Genomic DNA, 22,257 nt, shown 5'->3' with positions numbered 1-22,257 from the left:
TGCAAAGATGTCCTGGCTCCTGAAGATCAAGCTGGCCTCAGAGTGTGTTTGCAGGGCGATCGATAATGGAAATCTGATCAACGTTGTTGACCTTGGTCTCTCTCCAGCTGCTATGCACCAGTGTAACTGAGCTTCAGCAACCCGGGAGCAGCAGTCAACCCGGAGCCCTCCCTGCTTCGCTGCCTTACTCTCTCGTCCTATTGATCTTGGACAGTGGTGTGGTGCTGTGTATGAAATGGAACTGGGCCACGGGGGCGTGCTTAGAAATGGTCAAATAAAACTGGAGAATGTGGCCCAGCCAGTGTGTGCGATCAACCTAACCACGTTGCAAACCTCAGCAACGGTTCAGGTTGAGCCCTGTTGCCGGTTCCCACTTTGAACCCTCAGCTTCCCAGAGGCCTGGCATTGCTGTATCCATCTCATGAGTCAGAGCAGTGACTGACAGTCTTGGGCACAGTGCACACCTCATAGGAAAACAGAATGGCTCACTCAGCGTGATTCAACCTGCATCTTCCAGTAAACACAGGATGTGTGAGAAAGGGAATGAATGGTTGAAACCTTAATTGAAACACACAATCCAAATTGTTTGCCAAGCATGTATGTATGTATATGAAAAGCTTTATTTTTTATGCTACTCAGGCAGGTTAAAGTACTGCAAGTTGTGCGATAATAAGAGAGTAGTGTAGGATGTAGAGAGTGATAGTAAGTCAAGGAGTGCAGGGTGTGGTGTTGCAGGAAGCCACGGGGCGCAGAGCAAAACCCACTTAAACTGCAAAGGCAGTTTTGTTTTTAAACTGATACTAAAAACTGAATGGAGTTGAACAAGAAAGTGAAGACTCTGGGGTCCAGTGCAGACCACAAGCGTGCTGGAGATACCCTCCGTCAGGTATAATCAAAAACGAATCGGGGTCCAGATAAAAATGGAGTGGAAAGGAAAGGGGTAGGAGAGATCAAAGTTGAGGTGAAGGGGAAGAGGGTTGAGGGTAGCAGACATTTTTAAATTTTAAATTCAATTTTTTAATTAAAAAAAAATTAGTCATACAGCACGGTAACTTTCCCTTTTGCTCTCAACCCCGATACGTTTTGAATGGTGGGAGGAAACTGGAGCCCCTGGGGAAAATCTACACAGACATGGGGAGAACGTACAGACTCCTTACAGTCAGCACGGGATTCAAACTCAGGTCCTGATCTCTGGCGCTGTAACAGTGTGGCACTAACTGCGCTGCCCGAGAGGTGAGCATGGGGCAGGTATTGTTGCCACGGTAACCCCTACAAAGCGATTAAAACAACGTCTTTACAGCACCAGCAATTGAGAATGGGGTTTGAATCCTGTGCTGTCTGTAAGGAGTTTGTACATTCTGCCTGTGTCTGCGTGGGGTTTTCTCTGGGGTCTCTGACTTCCTCTCCTGACTGAAATCCAGACTGTCCGAGAATCCGGATTACGAACTCTCCCGGCTGAAATCCGGACCTCGAACTCTCCCGGCTGAAATCCGGACCTCGAACTCTCCCGGCTGAAATCCGGACCTCGAACTCTCCCGGCTGAAATCCGGACCTCGAACTCTCCCGGCTGAAATCCGGACCTCGAACTCTCCCGGCTGAAATCCGGACCTCGAACTCTCCCGGCTGAAATCCGGACCTCGAACTCTCCCGGCTGAAATCCGGACCTCGAACTCTCCCGGCTGAAATCCGGACCTCGAACTCTCCCGGCTGAAATCCGGACCTCGAACTCTCCCGGCTGAAATCCGGACCTCGAACTCTCCCGGCTGAAATCCGGACCTCGAACTCTCCCGGCTGAAATCCGGACCTCGAACTCTCCCGGCTGAAATCCGGACCTCGAACTCTCCCGGCTGAAATCCGGACCTCGAACTCTCCCGGCTGAAATCCGGACCTCGAACTCTCCCGGCTGAAATCCGGACCTCGAACTCTCCCGGCTGAAATCCGGACCTCGAACTCTCCCGGCTGAAATCCGGACCTCGAACTCTCCCGGCTGAAATCCGGACCTCGAACTCTCCCGGCTGAAATCCGGACCTCGAACTCTCCCGGCTGAAATCCGGACCTCGAACTCTCCCGGCTGAAATCCGGACCTCGAACTCTCCCGGCTGAAATCCGGACCTCGAACTCTCCCGGCTGAAATCCGGACCTCGAACTCTCCCGGCTGAAATCCGGACCTCGAACTCTCCCGGCTGAAATCCGGACCTCGAACTCTCCCGGCTGAAATCCGGACCTCGAACTCTCCCGGCTGAAATCCGGACCTCGAACTCTCCCGGCTGAAATCCGGACCTCGAACTCTCCCGGCTGAAATCCGGACCTCGAACTCTCCCGGCTGAAATCCGGACCTCGAACTCTCCCGGCTGAAATCCGGACCTCGAACTCTCCCGGCTGAAATCCGGACCTCGAACTCTCCCGGCTGAAATCCGGACCTCGAACTCTCCCGGCTGAAATCCGGACCTCGAACTCTCCCGGCTGAAATCCGGACCTCGAACTCTCCCGGCTGAAATCCGGACCTCGAACTCTCCCGGCTGAAATCCGGACCTCGAACTCTCCCGGCTGAAATCCGGACCTCGAACTCTCCCGGCTGAAATCCGGACCTCGAACTCTCCCGGCTGAAATCCGGACCTCGAACTCTCCCGGCTGAAATCCGGACCTCGAACTCTCCCGGCTGAAATCCGGACCTCGAACTCTCCCGGCTGAAATCCGGACCTCGAACTCTCCCGGCTGAAATCCGGACCTCGAACTCTCCCGGCTGAAATCCGGACTGCCCGAGAGTCCGGGCTTCTCGAATTCTCGGCTTTTGGTTGCTTGCGTGCATAAGTGCCGAAGATCCACAGCGGCAACAAGCGACCACGTGGAAGTTGTGGAAATGTAAGAAAATTTTTTGGGTACTTATTGACAAAACATTTTTTCAGATAAAATACAATCAAAATTGACCTGTTTATACTTAAATCTAAAAGTAAAAGTCCAAGAATCTGGAAATTCTAAAAATCCAGACCAGCCCAATCACTGAGCAGTCTGGATTTTAGGACTTTTACTGAGTTGTCATGTGCATGGTATGTATGCACTGAAATTCTTTCTTCCTGAAGCTGAACAGATATTTCTTAAAGGTTGTGTGGGGGGGGGGGGGGGGGGGGGGGAGAGGGAAGGGTGTACATCGTTAAATTGCAGGGAGACAATTAATACAAAAGGTAGATGGTATTAATTTACTGTAAAGCAAGTAAAAAGCAGCATTATAACAGTGCAGACTGTCCTTGTGTGGTGTGGGAGTAGTCCCTGATCAGTGTAACAAGGGGAAGTTCAAGAGCCTGGAAGCAGTTGGGGTGGGGTGGGGGTGGGGGGGTGGAAAGAACTGTTATGAAACATAGAGCTGCTGGTTTTCAGGCTTCAGTACCTTCTGCTCAAAGGTAGTAACGAGAGAGATTGTGACCAGCGTGATGGGGGTCCCTTGTGATGATGGCTGACTTGTTGAGGCAACTCCTCCTGTAGATATCTGCAGTGGTTTGGAGGTCAGAGCCCGTGATGGACCTGGCTCTGGAGGAGTTGGTAGACGATGTGATGGACGGTCTCTGCCGCCACTTTTGCTGGTGATCTGGCCAAGCTGGTTGAGGTCACCCAAGTGTGAATTCTGTGCTGGGGGTGGGGGGTGGTGGGGGGTGGGGGAAATGTCATAGCATCTCCTGGTGGGAGAACTCGTGTTTGTCTGCAGATCACAATATTAACAATGTGTGTGGTTGAGCAGTGTTCCATCTCCTTGACAAGTGTACGTACAATCGGCACTGCATCCCCATCATTCCTGCCCACAGCCACCAACTATTTCAGGTGGATACCAACTCTTGACCAGTATTTTGCAGCCAGGGCTTCATTGCCTCAGTTGTATACATTTGAAATACTGCCATGCAAATAGATTAACCTGAGAAGTTAGTGAAACAAAAGAGCCAAGCCCTTTTTTCTACAGAAATGGCTTTTCCCTTACAATTACACTCAGCTGAGAACTGGTTGTGAACAGCGACCTGTTCACCTAGTTGGCTGCAAACAAAGAATGGGGCCTTCATTGTTACAGGGTGAAGCAAGCTTTTAAATCCATCCAACTTGTAGAAACTGCCAAAATATCTTTCATCAGCTGTAACTTTCTGTTTACTACTAAAAAAGGTTTCTAATATTTTATCTGTCAACATTCAGCTGAATATTTCCATTTTCCCCACCAACATCCTTCCTCCTTTAGTTCCAAATAGATGCTGGAACTATTCAGCTGCTGGTTCAGACCATGCACTTGTTCAAAACGTGAGAAGAAAGAATTTATTGTCATGAACAAGTCATGAAAGTCATTGTTTTGTGGCAACATCATAGAGCAAACATTCATATTATAACCACTTTACAATATAACTATTTAAAAAAAATAGTGGACGAAAAGTAAGGCAGTGTCTTTGGTTCATTGATCATTTAGGAATCTGATGACAGTGGGGAAGAAGCTGTCCCTGTGCTGCTGAGTGCTTGTCTTTAGGTTGCTATATCTTTTCTCTGATGGTAGCAGAGTGAAGAGGGCATGGCCTGGGAGGTGGGGAACTTTGAGGATAGAGGCTGCTTTTTTAAGACACTGCCTCAAGTAGATGTCCTCGATGGAGTGAAGTCTGGTGCCTGTGATGTCACAGGCCGAGTTAACAGCCCTTTGCAGTTTATTTTTGTCCTGAGAGTTGGCATCTCCATACCAGGCAGTGATGCAACCAGCCAGAATGCTCTCCACCTGTAGAAGTTTACAAGCGTCTCCAGGGACAGACTGAATCTCCTCAGACACCTCACAAAATATAGCTGCTGGCAAGCCTTCTTTGTGATTGCATCAACGTCGAGGCTCCAGGACAGACTCTCGGAGATGTTGACACCCAGGAATTTGAGGTTCTTAACCCTCTTCACTACTGAGACCTCGTGTTCCCCTGACTTCCTCCTGAAGTCCACAATCATCTTGTTTTTGATAACTGAGCACAAGGTTGTCATTGTTACACCACTGAATGAGTTGATATCTTCCTCCTGGACGCTTCCTCATTGCCATTTGTGATTCTGCTGACAACTATGATGTCTTTACCAAACTTGTAGGTAGCATTGGAATTGTACCTGGCCACACAGTCATGGGTGTATAATGAGTAGAGCAGTGGGCTAAGCATGCATCCTTGGGGTGCAAATGTGTTGATAATCAGTGAGGAGGAGATGTTGTTTCCAATTTGTACAGACTGTGGTCTTCTGATGAGAAAGTCAAGGATCCAGTTGCCAAGTGGGGTACAGAGGCCTAGAGTTTGTAGCTTCTTGACGACCACTGAAGGAGTAATGGTGTTGAAGGCCGAGCTGTAGTCGATGAAGTGATTCAGAGCTGAGTGGAGACCCACATCTTCCTTTCACATCTTCAGCATCTAAGGTATCTAAGGTAGATTTGGAAACTTGGCACCCAATTTCTGTACAAGAACCCCAAGCAAAATTGAGATGGGTGATAAGATGGCCTGAGTTTGGGGGATAACAATCAGTTCTTCCCATCAGTTACAGTCTGCTAACAGGCCCCTCCAGCCCACGAGCGTGAGCTCCCCAAATACACCCACGCGACTAAGAAACCTCACAACTCCTCGCATCTTTGGGATGTCCTAACAGACAGGACCTTGATTTAATTTTTCATCCAAAAGCTCTGGATCATTTGGATGGATTTCTGGAGCATTATTTGAAGTCCACTGTCCGTAGCTCCTGGTGAGCCAGGGCTGATATGGGCACTTTGTGCCAACAAATTTTAAGATGGTTGGCACGTTGGTCTATTTGGGTTTAAATTAATCACTGGTTGCTGGATACATTAAAAGAACTTGGATGCTTTTCTAATAATTAACTGATTTTTGGAATACGTTAATGAAAAGCTTTTGTTTCTTTTTTCAAATTGAGGTTTCTGTGTTAAACAAGGATAGCACCCACTTAAAACTGGATAATAATTCATATGAATACACCAGGCCATTTAATATTTCCAATTTCTCAGTGTAGAAATGGTGGAAGTTGGGCCACTTGGATAGAGAACCATTGTGTATGTTCTTCTGAAGTAAAGGCTTTTGGAAAATATTCCCCCCCCCCCCCCCCCCCCCCAGAAATCAACTTTATTCACAAAAGAAAATTGGTCTTTTCACTTCCTTAGTGGCATATCAGTACATTTCCATCAATGCACATTGTTACATTGGAAGTTTAAGTAACTCCATTGTCACCATTGTGACCCCTTGTTGTTTGAAGGACTCCTTCCCCCTCTCTTTCCCCCCTACCCACCCATCTCAGCCTCTCAATTCCTGGTAACAGAAGGATTCTGATTGGGAGAAAGTATCCAAAGTCGAACTTTTATTTGGCTCTGGACTTGCAACATTATCCAGGAGCCTGACTCTTTTCCCCACCCACACTTAGATAATAGTTTCTAAAAATATTACGCAGGCATTTTCTGTGGAAACTATTTGTGACCTTGCTGCCAAATGTTTGCGGAAGTTTGAGAGTTGATTTGACTTCAGTGCACAGCAGAATGTGGGAAATCATCAGGAAGCCAGGTAATGGGGGCTGACTCCTGATGCTAGTTGCAGTGAGTAGTTGGTGAGGTTAAAAAAAAGGAGCAGGGCAGAGGATTTGGTGGATTGTGAAAGCAAGCGGTGGGAAGTGTCACAAGGTGGGCAAGGCTTGTGGCAGATGGGGAAGAACTTAAAAGATGGGAACATCTTTTTCTCTGCAGCCCAGATCAAGTGTGAGTCCCACCACAGCAGCTGAAGAAGAATCAATCTTGGTCATTGTGAGCCCCCATCTTAGTTTCAAAATCCATCTCCTTCTGGGAAGGGCATCTGCCAATCTTGGTCAGATATCCCACTGAACAGGCCCTTCAACCCAACGAGCATAATCAGTCATTGTCCAAACCATGCTTATTACTTTCCCCTTGCATTTCCATCCCCTTTCCCTCTGTCACCTCTGAACTCCTCAAAGGCATAGGTTAGTGTAGCAGTCAGCGCAATGCTATTATAGCACCAGAGACCCAGGTTTGAATCTGCCACTGTCTGTAAGGAGTTTATATGTTCTCCCCATGTCTGCATGGATTTTCTCTGGTTTCCTCTCGCCCTCCAAAAATGGAAGGGATTGGTAGATCAAACTGGGGAGCACCCAGAAGGGCCTTGTGCATAAAATAGATAAACCTCATCTATGTGCGTACATGTTTGTGACAACTTCTAGTATCCAATTAACCTACCAGCTTGCAGGTTTTTGGGAATGTGGGTGGGTGAAGGAAATCCAGGAGGTCAGGGGGAGAACGTGCAAACTCCACACAAAGAGCACTGGAGATGGGAATCGAACCCAGGTTGCTGGACCTGAGAGACAGCAGCTGTGTTGGCCGAGGCACCACGTTACTTGTCCATCAGTGAATGCAAACCTAATGCACTGGATCTGAGACACTCTCGCCCACTGCTCGGAGCGAGAAGTTGGGGCGGGTGGTGGGAACTGAAGCCAGAGGGCACGGTGGGGTAGTGGTCAGATGTGGTGTAATGTGGAGGGGGTAGGGTGGGGATGTTCATGGGTTTGGGCAGTTAATGGTAGGGGCCAGATAACTCCTGGATTTGGAGGTGCAGGAATCCTGTGGCCAATGTGAAACTTGTCTGAACTCTGACTGAAGTTGGCTTCACAGACCCAGGCAATGTGCTTCATCAGAACAAAAAAATAGGAGCACCAGTTGGCCATCTAACCTGTCGAGCCTGCTCTGCCATTCAGTAAGATCACGGCTGATCTGGTTATGGACTCAGCTACACTTATGGGGTAAGTATTAGTTCCCCTTCTATGCAATATTGTCTCGAAGAAAGAGGTTCACACCGAGAGAGTGCAGCCGACACTGAGTTTATTCGGCTATCTGCTCCACCTTTTATAGACTGACTGCCGCATCACCATGGGCGTGGCTCGTGACCTGCTGGCTGCGGATTGGTCGCCTCGTGATCCGCTGGCTCGGATCGGATTACCTGCAGTCCACTGCTGGTGATTGGCTGGTTTAGCCTCTGCTGTTGTGGCCTATGGTAACGGGCTGCTCAGCTCACGTCATCTGTTCGATTGCCGTGTACGACGGCCATTTCCTGTGTCGGCCTGCAGAGTAGGTTGCGGGCCACTATAGTCTTGTATCTCTTCTCTTTGGCTTGGCTTCGCGGACGAAGATTTATGGAGGGGGTAAATGTCCACGTCAGCTGCAGGCTCGTTTGTGGCTGACAAGTCCGATGCGGGACAGGCAGACACGGTTGCAGCGGTTGGGTTGGGGTTGGGTGTTGGGTTTTTCTTCCTTTGCCTTTTGTCAGTGAGGTGGGCTCTGCGGTCTTCTTCAAAGGAGGTTGCTGCCCGCCAAACTGTGAGGCGCCAAGATGCACGGTTTGAGGCGATATCAGCCCACTGGCGGTGGTCAATGTGGCAGGCACCAAGAGATTTCTTTAGGCAGTCCTTGTACCTCTTCTTTGGTGCACCTCTGTCACGGTGGCCAGTGGAGAGCTCGCCATATAACACGATCTTGTATATATTTAATGAAACCGTCTCTACTGTTTCCTTGAGCAGAGAATTCCACAGATTCAGCCCTCTCTGGGAGATGCAGTTCCTCCTCCTCTCTGTCCTTAATCTACTCCCCTGAATCTTGAGGCCACATCACCTAGTTCTAGTCTCACCTGCCAGTGGAAACAACTTTCCTGCTTATATTTTACCCATTCCTTTCATAATTTTGCACGTTCCTATAAGAAGGCAGGAGAATGAGGTTGTGAAAAAAATTCACCAGCTATGATTCAAAAGGCAGAGAAGACTGTGCTGAATGGTCGAATTCTGCTCCTGTATCTCGCGTGGTGAAGCCCTGGCAATAGGTTGGCTCGGGAGAGAGCTTGTCACGTGATTAGCAGAATTTGAAAAGGTCTCAGAGATCAGGAAGCTCACGTTGTCTTGTGGGACATTTGAATGGGGGTGGGGAGGGTGTGGATTTGGAAGGACTGGTTCCAACTTTGGCATCCTCTGGTTTGGGAAAAGCAAGCCTGGAAATTGAGAGACCATTTGTTTATGCGGTTACCAAGGCTTAGTAACAAAGTTGGTTTTCAAGCCATTTCCCCCACCCCTTACTGTCAGTTGTGAGCATTGGGCAATGGATCTGTGTGTGATGTTGGCTTTGATGCAGCAGAGAATGTAAATAGCACAGGACAGAATGGACCTTCCCTCTGCTACACTTCTCAGAAAAGGCTGACACTTTTACCAGTGGTTTACTGCTGCAGACCAATACATTATCACCAACTTTAACAGTACACAAACGTGTGGGACAAACTCAGCAAGTCACGAGCCCTTTGTAGGGAACAAAAGGCTCGGGCCTGAAATGTCAACTGCCTTTTACTTCCAATGGATGCTGCAGTCCCACGCTTTTGTGTATCACACTAGACCTCTGCAGAGTTTCTTTTTTAACTCCAGTGGCCCAGAACCTTGATAAAGTGTGCTATTTAAAAAAAAAATTCAATTCGTGATTTGAGCTCTGCTGTTACTCTGAGTTAATATTAATATTGGCATATTGCTGCTTCTAAAATGAGACATCAGCAAGAATAAAAAGCTTTTTGTCGGAGAGTGTTTATTTTAATTTTCCTGCTCTCCTTTTTAAACACCCAAAATAGTTTCTTCATGAGGTACATGTCAGCCATGACTTCATGAAATGACAGGACAGGTTTTGAAGGGTTCAATGGCCTTGCCTTGTCCACAGCTGCCTCTCCCAGTTTTTTGAGGAGTGGCAGTAACAGGAGCTGTGACCAGTGGTTATTTTTAGCGTTATCTGTAACTGTGGCACACCCAAGTCACAGGAGATTTTGGTTCTTTTTGGGTATGACCACCTCCTCGTCTCCTCTTCCTCTGGGTTAGACTGTGTGCTTTTCTGGGATTTGGAGCCGAGAAAGGGTTAGTAACAGGAATACACAACCCATCCTCTTCCTGCAACAATCTGCACCAACATTAAATCTCAGCCTGCAACAGACATTGCTAATCATTTAGTTTTAAACTATGACATTGCCTCTGGGGAAATATTAATTGGCCTCATTTTATTAATCTGCTTGTTTCAATTCAACAAATTGTCTTGAAACATTCTATTGCTAAATATCAGCTCTGTGTCTCCCCCTCTCTCAAATTGGTGATTAACATTTTTGGGTTGAAAGTGCAAATCGGCCTCCATTAATTCAGTCATCTGACCTTTTTGTAAATAATTACTAATCTGATTGGAAGGGTGGGGGAAATCCTACTCACAACCCTGTCATTATCCTTTTCCATTGTCATATTGTGGGAGATTTGAGGCTGAGGTACAAAATAAAATTGCCTTTTAAGTACAAATGCTCATTTTTAGGATTCATGTCAACGTCATATGGGGAACACAGTTATTGAATTATCATATAAAGCAACAATTTTGCATCTGTGACCAAGGGCACTGCAATGTAATGAGAAAGATCAAATACTTGAAGTGTAATTGTTTGGTTTTTTTCCACATAGCCGCTGGGTTCCAGGAAATTATTTCCAATTCCCCAGAACGCAGTGTGTATAAAAAGTTCGGAACGAGAATGAGAACTTAATCCCATTCTGGCATTTTACCTTCTCGACCCCCTAGTTATTTTCACGGATCGCCTGCAGTCTAGACTGAACTGCAGGCGATCTGTGAACAATGGGCTAATGAATAGGACGTTTGGCCTACTAAAATACTGCACTTTGGGTATTCTGTCCAAACTCGCGGTGTGATATGGATGTTTGGAGTTTTGGTTGTTACTGTGTGAGCAGCCAGTCTGGGAAGGTAGGGAGACAACAGAAAGGAAAAATAATGCAAGTTCTACGTTGGTGGGGGGGGAGAAAACATAATTGCCGTATCAATACAGCTGGATCTGTACTTAAGCCTCATGCTGCCCAAATAACCTACAATTCTGGGTAGGAGGGAACTGGAGCCCCAGTCCCATGCCCACTCCTGACATGGGAAGAACGTACAAACTCCTTACTGACAGTGCTGGATTCAAACTCTGGTCACCGGTACTGTGATAGCCTTGCTACAAACCGCTACACTCTGAGCTGCTCAGGTGTTTTATAAAAAATGTTTATTTTTAAAAAAAATTCTGTTTTGTTTGTTGAAATCGAAACGTTGACTACGATGCCAGAACTTGCTGTGTGGGAAATGGTGATGTTGAATCTTGAGATTATCAATTGCCTCTTCAATTGGTGTACTGTTTCTCAGTGGTGCCAGCAAGTGTTATCCTGGAAATTGAGCACAAGTCTCTGGAGGTGGGACTTCAACCCACAACCATTCAAAACTGCGACTGAGTATTAGGTAACTGACTGTTCCTGGATATGCACAGAGAGAGAGACATCCAGGGCTGCTGGAGACCATCAGCTCCGTGAAAGGTGCCCTTTGGTCTGCCTGATTGGTCTTAAAGCAGATGTCGGTGCAGGAACACTGCCGACTGGCACATTCCAGGCTACAGGGGGTACTCACTGAGGCCAATGTGAGAGTGTTATGGGGAAAGACCACAGTCTGGAGACCTTCCATCACTGGGCAGTGAGCGGCTAAGACTGAGGGAAAGCCCATCATACAATGGAGGGAGGACAAACTTAAAAGGGCCACATAGAGATCTAATGTTAACAATGTAGTGATGGAAATATATGGTTTTGATATTTTTGTAAATTATTATGAATAATTTATTTTTTGGGGAAAAAAAGGCTGTTTCTGAGTTGAGTCCTTCTGCTACTGAAGACTGAGGGGAAAACTGTCAAATAAGAGAAAGGCAAGTGGTGCTACTGTGACAGAGTATTTTGGGGTGGCTTGGGGTGAATTTCTAGAGTAGCTTCCACACAAACACATTTTAAAACACAGAATTTTTGCAGAATGTTTTTTGCAAAGAGAGCAACAAAGTTGCAGAATATAGCTTGCCTGGGAGAGCATGTGATTTTTGCAGGCAGGCAGAACAGTTTTGCTCTCAGAGAGGGAGGGTGTGAAACAGAGAGAGAAGGAGACACTGAAATCCGTTCCAAGGGGACAAGCTGGCAAAGTTTGGAAGGCTGCCTGGTCAAAGGAGAAGATTGGCCGTGTGAAAGGTGACCTGAAAGAAGCTGAAGGGGGCAAGTTTCGTCAGCAAGACTGATTGAGAAGAAATCAGTTGCTGATGTCCTGGAAAAGGAATCTCTCTGAAAACCAGCAAGAATGCTCCTGAGTGGTAACCATTTGCCTGTTAAGCACCAAAGCCTGGTGAACTTGTTAATGCTAACTTCTGTGCACGGTACAAGAATTGCCTGCAACCCGTGAGATTGGACTGTGATCCAAAGAACTTTTCTAATCTTAAATATACATTACACACATCTGCGCTTAGTATTAGAGGGGGAATTAAGTAGATTAGGTAGGTTAAGTAAGTAGGTTGAGTGGTAAGTTAAAGTTTAATTCTGCTTTCTTGTTTAAAACTACTTTTTAAATAACCCATTGTTTTGGTGCATATCTATTGCTGCCAGTTTTTGGGGTCCTCTGGACTCAGTAAGATTTTATAGCAAACTAGAGAATGACTGTTACAATGTATGGTAATGGGATGTATGGATATAATGCCAAGGAGGCAAAAAGACTTGGTTTTTCTTTGTACATAAATTAATTATGAATGATTTCATTTTTGGAGGGGGGAAAAATGTTCAGATTGGGCGGCATGGCTAGCGCAAAGCCTTTACAGCGCCAGCGATCGGGACCAGGGTTCGAATCCTGCACTGTCTGTAAGGAGTTTGTACGTTCTCCCCATGTCTGCGTGAGTTTTTCCTGTGGGCTCAGGTTTCCTCCCTCCGTTCAAAACCTATCAGGATGGCATGGATTTGTGGGCCGAAATGGCCTGTTAAACTTAGAAATGTGTTAGATGGTCTTGCAGCTCACATTAGTAGGTGATGCTTTAAGGCTTTTTAAACATGTCTGCATTAAGAGTTTTAGTTATTTGCCATTGAATGGCAAAACAGTTGTAAAATAAGTCATCCTCAGGATATTGGTGACACTGCCAATACTGACACTTGTTAGTTAAGGTTGAATCCTGATTGTGCTGTTCCTCCAGGAGGTAACAAAGTGTCAAATGTGTTCTTGTGGGACTCGAACTGTTTCCAGGTAAGGCGAGGCAAGGCTGATGGATTTCTCCCCAGGAGATTTATTCCATGTTCCTTTGGGCATGAGCTTTGTTTTAAACTGTATATGGGATTATCAGCCAGTAGGGACAATGTGGGCCAAAGGGCCTGTTTCTATTCTACATGATTCGATGTTACTGACTACTTTTCCTTGCAGGCAGGTCTGTCCCTGAGCTGAGAAGATGACTGAGTACAAGCTTGTGGTGGTCGGGGCAGGTGGCGTGGGCAAAAGTGCTCTGACGATTCAGCTTATTCAGAACCACTTCGTTGATGAATATGATCCCACCATAGAAGTAAGTCTTTCTTTTACTGCGGCAGTTTCACGTTTATCTTTTTAAATACCTGAACTTTTCAGGATGGATGTTTTCAACGCAAGGGGGAAATGTGCAGTAACTTTACAATCATGGTCATGGGCTCATCCCAGTGATTTGGAGTTGAATTTCTGTCATGGGGGCATCCAAATTTATTAACAAATCTGAAATAATTTTCCTCAATAGTGATTGAGGAAACTACCAGCAGGTCACATTTTTTAAACAACAATCTGATTCACTGATGGACAAAAATCTGCCTGGTATTTGTTACTGGAAACCTACAGAACTGTGGCTGTCTCTTTCCTGCCCTACGAAATAGCTGGTGCGTCGCGTGAAACCCATAACTCACCCTGGGTGGGGGGTGGGGGGCGGTGGAAGGGATGCTTTCATTGCAGACTGCAGTGCGATGGGAACTGCCTTTGTCGCGCACATTTCAAAGCTGCCCATTAGCTCGTATGATTTTAGGGAGGAAACTCCTATATTTTCTGCATTTGTTGGACTAGAGCGAGCAGTTTAGCAATGCCATGGAAGAAGTGGCACTGTCTGAGTCAGTGCACCACAAAATTACCATGGAGATACGGCATCCATAGGAAATTAAATTAAAAAAAAAATTTAGATATCCAGCATGGTAATGGCCCATTTTGGCCCTTGAGTCCATGCCGTCCAATTATACCCAATTGATCTACAACCCCCCCCCCCATATGTTTCGAATAGTAGGAGGAAACCGTAGCCCCCCCCCCCCCCCGAGGAAAACCCACAGAGACTGGGGAGAACATACAAACTCCTCAAAGACAACATGGGATTCGAAGCGGGTACTGTAAGGGTGTCGCACTAACCACTATACCAACTCTGCCGCCCGAAAGTCGACATTTCAAGCCTGAGCGCTTCCTCAGGATGAGGAAAGTCGGGCAGATGTCCAAATAAAATGGCAGTGGGGTGGGTAGGGTGGGGGGAGGGGGGGACACAGGCTAGCAAGTAACAGGTGAGATGGAGGAAGACAAAGAAGCTGAGAAGTGATCGGGGCAGAGGGCCAAGAATGGCAGCTCTCTGATAGGAGAAGGAAGAGCAGGGCTGGGGAGCTTGAGGAAAGGAAGGATGGGGAAAGAGAGAAGCTGGGGGAGGCAGTTCGTGGAAATTGGAGACAGCAGAGGTGGAATACAAAGTGGTGTTCCTCCAATTTGTAGGTGCCCTCAGTTTGGAGTATCTAGCTTAGCTAGCCTGACTGCTTTGGAACAGGAGCAGCAAGGTAATTTCACCTCATTCCATCATTACCACTCAACTGGCAGCTGAGGATTTAGCAGCAACATTATAAGAGATGCGCAGATAGTACAGCGCCTACGCTACTACAGCACCAACACGTTTGAATCCAACGTGCTGGTAAGGAGTTCTCCCCATTACTTGCATGGGTTTTGTCCAGGTGTTGAGGTTTCCTCCCACCCTCCAAAACATGTGGGGTTGGTACATTAATTGGGTGATGCAGGTTACAATGGCCAGAATCTGCTTCTACTGCGCTGTGAAGAAATTAAAAATTTTAAAATGAATAGATATTCAAAATGGAGATTTGAGCTGAAGAATCGGATTTCTGAAGAAACGCAAAAACTGCAGACGCTGGAGCCTTTTGAGTGAACAAAGAGAAGCTGCAGAGACTCAGCAAGTCAGGTAGCATCCACGGGGAAGAATGGTCAGCCAATGTTTCAATTCAAGACCCTTCATCAAGACTGAAGTGAGGAGGGGTATAGAAAGGAGGTCGAGACAGGGTGAAAGGGAAGTGGCTGAGGAGCCAGGAGATGATAGGGTACCGAACAGAAGATGGACGTACCTCTCGGCCCCTCTCTTTTGCCCCTTTATCTTCCCTCCAGTGCCTCTTTCTTCAATATGATTTTTTTTTTAAAAAACAGTAACAGGCCCTTCTGGCCCACAAACCTGTGCTGGCCCAAATACACCAATTAACCCACAAACCCAGTATGTTTTTGGAGGGTGGGAGGAAAGTGGAGCACCCAGAGGGAACCCACGCGGGTCATGGTGAGAATGTACGAACTCCTTGCGGACAGCGGCAGATTCAAACCCAAAGTACATTTGAGGCTGAGTTGGCTTCTCTGGAATTTATTTGTTGGGGCGGGGGGGGTGCAGAACATTGCTGTTTAGACTGCTGGATCCAAGTGAAAGAACTACATTGGATATGATCAGCTTTAAGAAAATAAAGTTTCAGGATTAAAGTTTACACTTGGATTTGAAAGTGTTTTAGCGTGAATGAGCCTTCCTATACAGTAGATATGGACAGGAGCCAATGAGAGGGATGAAGACTTGTCATCTAAACAGTGTTTGTCAAAAAGCTACAAGGGTGGTAAAATCCTGGCATATTTAACCGCCACTGTCGGTGGTGGGGATGGATAACTAGGATCTGCAACACCAGTGATCAGAGACAATGGTGAGAGGCTTAGATTCTCTCTCACAGTCAACTTCACTGAGTCACAGCTGACACCGCACTTTTCGAGGCTGGTCACTGCTGGAAGGGGCGTTCTGTGTTTGCACAGCAAGATCCAATGCTTGGAATTGAGTTGAATGACTGAATCTTTTCAATGCAATGCTGGGGTTGTGATTTGTATGTTAAAATATTCTACAAGCTGATACTGTGGGATAACTTGCATGCATTTGCAAGGCAGCCAATGTGGTAATGGACCCCATCTCCCTGCTACCTTCGGGCATAAGGTACAAAAGCCTGAAGCTAGGTTCAAGAACAGTTTCTTTCCAACAGCTCTCAGGCTCTTGCACCTCCCCATGTAACACTGATAGGGAACTCCTCCATCACCATAAAGATCCTGTCTGCACTATTGCACATCACCTTTTCTTGCCCCAGGATAACTAAATATTGATTATCAATCTACCTTGTGTACAGTATTTGTCTTTTTTTAATTCAATAATGTTTACCATTGTATTTTTTAAAATCTTCAACTATAGCAAGCAAGAATTTTGGAGCATGTGTATAATGTATGGACAAAGTTGTTAACATTATTATTGTTTTCTGTCGTTGGATGGAGGTTTGATTTAGGATATGTCCTCTACAAGATGGTAACTCCAGTACTGAGGGAGGTTTGATTTAGGATATGTCCTCTGCAAGATGGTAACTCCAGTACTGAGGGAGGTTTGATTTAGGATATGTCCTCTGCAAGATGGTAACTCCAGTACTGAGGGAGGTTTGATTTGGGATATGTCCTCTGCAAGATGGTAACTCCAGTACTGAGGGAGGTTTGATTTAGGATATGTCCTCTGCAAGATGGTAACTCCAGTACTGAGGGAGGTTTGATTTAGGATATGTCCTCTGCAAGATGGTAACTCCAGTACTGAGGGAGGTTTGATTTAGGATATGTCCTCTGCAAGATGGTAACTCCAGTACTGAGGGAGGTTTGATTTAGCATATGTCCTCTGCAAGATGGTAACTCCAGTAACTGAGGAAGTTGGGTGGAGGAATTAAAAAAAGAAAAGGTTTGTTGTAGATGATGTATTTTACTCAAAACCAATCAAAGTCCGGGTACTGGGCAAAGTTCCTGGGTAATGTATTTGTAGTCAATATTTTGATCAGGATCCAAATGTGCTGGACTTGTGGATTCATTGATGAATCCCAATCTCCTTTTTGGTTCTTGGACTTTGAGTGGGTACTCCTGCTTTTGATTAACTATTGAGGAACTTTGTGAATTCAGGTGCAAAGCTGATGGGGAAAAAAATATTGGAGTGAAATGAGCTGTTTTGCCAACGCTTTCATTCACTGGTTCTCAACCTTTTTCTTTATACTCGCATCCCTCTTTAAGTAACCCCTTTGCCATTGGTACTCTGTGATTAGTAAGGGATTGCTTAAGGTGGGATGTGGATGGAAAGAAAAAGTTTGAAACCCACTGTTTTAATCGTACCTCATTGACTCGTTATGTACACTGTTTCATAACTCCAAAGGAAATGGGCCAATGACAATTTTTCTCAAGCAAAATATTTCAGTAACAATTGGATCTAGAACAGTGATTTTCAACTTTCCCTTCCCATTCACTAATCCCAGAGCACAGACGGCAGAGGGAATACTTAAAGTAGTATGAGAGTGGAAAGAAAAAGGTGGAGAACAATTGGGATAGATTAATTCCATTTGTAGTTCCCTTGTTTATTTCTGAGGGTAAAATGGATGACTCAATAATTTGAAAATGACTGCTGCAAGCCTTTTTTGCTTTTTGTATCCTGAACTTGCAGTGGGGTGGGGGGGTTTGGGGAGGTTCTTTTCTCCCTGAAGGAAGATCCACTATGAGCTTGTTGGCTCAACTTGTACAACTCCTCTCTTAAGGGCATCTGAAGATGATTTGCAGTTTGAAATTCTTTTGATATCTGCACAGTCCTGTAATATAGGAAAGTAGTTTTGTGGCTGTCATGTGGGAGGGACTAGAGTGGGTGGGATATATTGGGCAGTCTGTTTCCACGCTGTGTGACGTAACAAAATAAGCAGCTTTGCAAACTTCTTTTACGGCCAGTGGTGTTGCTCAGCTGTGGGGGCTTCTAGTGAAGGAGTCACGTTACTGCAATATCAATGCTAAAATTACTTACTTCAACTTCAGTGGACTGGAGAACCTAGAACAGCACCGGAAAAGGCCCTTAAGCCACTGTGCAGTGATCCTAAATTAAAATAAAGTCCTGCTTGCACATGATTCCCTGTATATTCACGTGTCTACCATGAAGCACTCTTGTATTTGCTTCCACCACTACTCCTGGCATCCTGTTCCAGGCGTCCACCACTCTCTGTGTAAAGTTTTAAAACAAAAAGTTGACCTGAACGTCTTCTGCAAAAGTTTGTCCAACCTCTACCCATAGCTCATACCCCCGAATCCAGACAGAATCTCCAGAAAATCTCTTCCGTACTCTTTCTGAAATCTTGCATCATTTCCGTAATGAGGTGACCAGGTGGGACGATGATCTGCCATTTAAGGATCTGTTTTTTTTTTAAATAAATTTTTATGAGACTGGGACTCTTTCCTGACTCCTTCCTGAGTCAATTGTTGCTCTTGAGGTGCTTGTATCTGCTGTTGGATTCCTGGCAGTGTCTGGTGGGGTACCATTACCTTCCACACACTTCCCAATACAGTGAAAGCTGGGGTATCTGGCAGGCAACTGCTGTCAGATGTCTACTCTGAACTACTGCTGGAATTAGTTCTGAAGTAGTCCCTCATGGTCAAGGATGATTTGCTTTCACCTCTAGATTCAAGGTTCCTTCTAGTGAGATTAAAAATTTTAAATTTAGACATACAGTGCAGTAACAGGCCATTTCAATCCATGAGCCCATGTCACCCAATTAACCTACACTCACGATACGTTTTAAACGGTGGGAGAAAACCAGAGCCTCTGGGGAAAACCCATGCAGATACGGGGAGAATGTACAAACTCCTTAAAGAATTTCAACTCCTGGGATTCAAACTCCAGTCCCGACCGCTAGCGCTGAAACAGCATTGAGTTAACTGCTATGCCAAATGTAATAATAAAAAAAAATGAAATGTACCTGATATATTTCAATTTTTGTCTGTCTTAAGACAAACAAAATTGTCATGAGCATTGCCCGGCACCGCTAACAATAGGTCCTTTCATGCCCAGCCTCCACCAGGAGGCCGGCTATAAGAGCGGAGAGATAAATAGAAACACCTTTCCTGGAGCAGCCCTAAAAGGCTGCTTCTTCATTGCATTCATATTGAGTGGCGCCCCATAGTGCCCTCCAGAACCGATAGCGGTGGGGGGACTGGTGAAGTAGTGAAACCTGTCATAAAGAGCAATGCCTGTAATGCAGGAAATGCAACTTTTGGATATATGGAGGAGAGATCACCCAAAGGAGAAGGAATACTCATATTATTCGAGTGGACATAAAACATACTCAAGGATTGACCTGTTCCTGTTGTCAGCCCATATCCGAGGGAGAGTTAGGAAAATGGAATATAAAGCTAGATTGTTATCGGATCACTCACCCCTGTTATTAGCAATAGAACTGGAGGACATCCCACCAAGAACATATAGATGGAGATTAAACTCCATGCTACTTAAAAGACAGGATTTTAGAGAATTCATTGAGCGCCAAATTAAAATGTACTTTGAAATAAATACGGAATCAGTGAAAGACAAATTTATATTATGGGATGCAATGAAAGCCTTCATCAGAGGTCAGGAAATAAGTTATGTAACTAAGATGAAAAAGGACTACAATCGGGAAAAAGAACAGCTGGAAAGGGAAATAGTAAATACAGAAAAAGAACTAGCAACAAGGGAAGATGCAACAAAAAGAAGAGAATCGGTGGACAAAAAAAAAATATGAAACACTACAAATGTATAAGGTGAAGAAGAACACAATGAAAATAAAGCAGAAGTATTATGAGCTAGGAGAAAAAATGCACAAAATACTGCCTTGGCAGCTTAAAATAGAGCAAGCTAAAAGAATGGTATTGGCATCAAGAAAAAAGGACAAACAAATTACATATAACCCAACAGAGATCAAAGAAAACTTTAAGGAATTCTATAATCAATTATACCGAACTGAGAATGAAGGGAAAGAAGACAAAATAGATGAGTTTCTAGCTAAAATTAAAATACCGAAATTGCAAGAAGATGAGCAAAACAAATTGATAAAACCATTTGAAATAGAGGAAATACAAGATGTATTTAAAAAAAGCTACCGAACAATAAAACGCCTGGGGAGGACAGACTCCCAATAGAATTCTATAAAACATTTAAAGAGTTCTAATTCATCCTCTCCTGGAAGTAATGAACCAGATTGAAGAAACACAAAACATGCTAGATTCATGTAAAACAGCAATAATTACAGTAATACCAAAGACGGGGAAAGAATCACTAACACCAGCATCGTATAGACCAATATCTCTACTTAACTCAGATTATAAGATAATAGCAAAGCTATTAGTAAACAGATTGGCCGACTGTGTACCAAAAATAGTAAAACTAGATCAAACTGGATTTATTAAGAAAAGACGAATAACGGACAATGTTTGTAAGTTCATTAACTTAATCCATGCATACAAGGAAATAAGACGCCAACACTGGCTGTTGCTTTAGATGCAGAGAAAGCCTTTGACAGGGTAGAATGGAATTATTTATTCAAAATATTACAAAGGTTCAACCTACTAGAGAAATATATTAATTGGATTAAAGCATTATATAAAAGGGTCCAATGGCGAAGGTGACAGTAAATGGATATATATCAAACCAATTTAAATTAAGCAGGTCAACTAGGCAGGGATGTCCACTATCTCCTTCACTGTTCGCTTTAGCAATAGAACCATTGGCAGAACTGATAAGAACAGAAAATAAAATAAAAGGGATAAAAATAAAAGAGAAGGAATATAAAATCAGTCTATTTGCAGATGACATAATAGTATTCTTAACAGAACCAGAATTATCAATAAAAGAATTACATAAGAAATTGAAGGAATATGGAGAAATATCGGGGTACAAGATCAACGCAAATAAAAGTGAAGCGATGCCAATGAATAATGCGGATTTCACTAAGTTTAAAAAAGAATCACCATTTAAATGGCAAACACAAGCCAAGCAATCCAATACCTAGGTATTAGACTAGATAATAATCTAGGCCATCTATACAAATTAAATTATCAGCCATTAATGAATAAATTAAAGATTTACCACTAATACTGATAGGAAGGGTAAATTGCATTAAAATGAATATCTTCCCAAGGATACAATACCTATTTCAATCATTACCAATTCCCTTAACAGAGGAATTCTTCAATGAGCTAAAGAAAATAATAAAGAAATTCTTATGGAAAGGGGGGAAACTGAGCATAGCACTAGAGAAATTAACAAAATGGTACAAACAAAGGGGCTTACAGGTTCCAAACTTTAAGAATTATTATAGAGCAGCACAATTAAGATATCTATCAGATTTTTATCAAACAAGGGAAAAACCAGATTTGACCAGATTAGAGCTAGATAAAATAGGGGAGAAGGTACCAGAACATATACTTTATAAGTGGGATGAAAAACTGGTGCAACATATAAGTTCACCAGTACTGCACCATCTGCTCAACATTTGGAAGAAGGTTCACGTAGAAAGGAAAAAAACAAATTACCAACTACCAAAATTATTATTGACGCAAAATCAACTAATCCCTTTCACAATAGATAACCTTCCCTTTAGAGAAAGAGAGAAAAGGGATGAAAAGAATAGAAAATTGTTTTTTGGGAAATAATTTATTATCATTTGAACAAATGAAGTACAAATATGGAATAACTCACAGTACAATGTTTGCATACCACCAACTGAAAACCTACTTGAAGGACAAATTGGGAAACAGACTGAGATTACCAGAAGGAAGCAGCTTGAATATCTGATTACAGACACAATGATAATTAAAAGATTTATAACAAACATGTACATCAAACTGCAAGAGAAAGAAAATTAAGAAATAAGTTATAAACCCAAACAAAAGTGGGAACAAGATCTAAACATAAAGATAAAAAATGAAATATGGGAAAAGCTATGCTCCGGAACTATGAGAAATATAATAAACATGAGGTTACGCATGATACAATTTAATTGGTTACACAGGCTATATATCACTCCCCAAAAGTTAAATAAGTGGGATCCAACATTATCAGACAGATGTTTTCGCTGTAAGAAAGAAATGGGAACAATAGTACATGCAATTTGGGCATGTGAGAAAGTGAAAATTTTTTGGGAAGATCTAAATCAGGTATTAAATAAAATCACAAAAAGCAACATACCAAAAAATCCAGAGATTTTTCTTCTAAGTAATATAAGTAGCAA

The 22,257-nt window shown here is 44.2% G+C and overlaps 1 protein-coding gene across 3 annotated transcripts in view; it reads left to right on the top strand.

Moving 5' to 3' along the window:
- Nucleotides 1–6,521: 6,521 nt before the first annotated feature.
- Nucleotides 6,522–22,257, top strand: part of LOC138748667 (GTPase KRas) — a 30,479-nt gene continuing 14,743 nt past the window's right edge. The window contains exons 1-2 of one of the 3 annotated variants that reach the window (XM_069909246.1): nt 6,522–6,542; nt 13,292–13,427. In XM_069909246.1, coding sequence (XP_069765347.1) covers nt 13,317–13,427 — 111 coding nt within the window. In that variant the 5' untranslated portion in view covers nt 6,522–6,542; nt 13,292–13,316. Of the gene's footprint in view, nt 6,543–11,961; nt 12,204–13,291; nt 13,428–22,257 lie in introns of those variants that run through there. The other 2 variants (XM_069909247.1, XM_069909245.1) reach the window with 2 other exon arrangements.

The sequence above is a fragment of the Narcine bancroftii genome, chromosome 13 (genome assembly GCF_036971445.1).
Source record: "Narcine bancroftii isolate sNarBan1 chromosome 13, sNarBan1.hap1, whole genome shotgun sequence".
Classification (NCBI taxonomy): domain Eukaryota; kingdom Metazoa; phylum Chordata; class Chondrichthyes; order Torpediniformes; family Narcinidae; genus Narcine; species Narcine bancroftii.
This window is presented reverse-complemented; position numbering and strand designations above follow the sequence as displayed.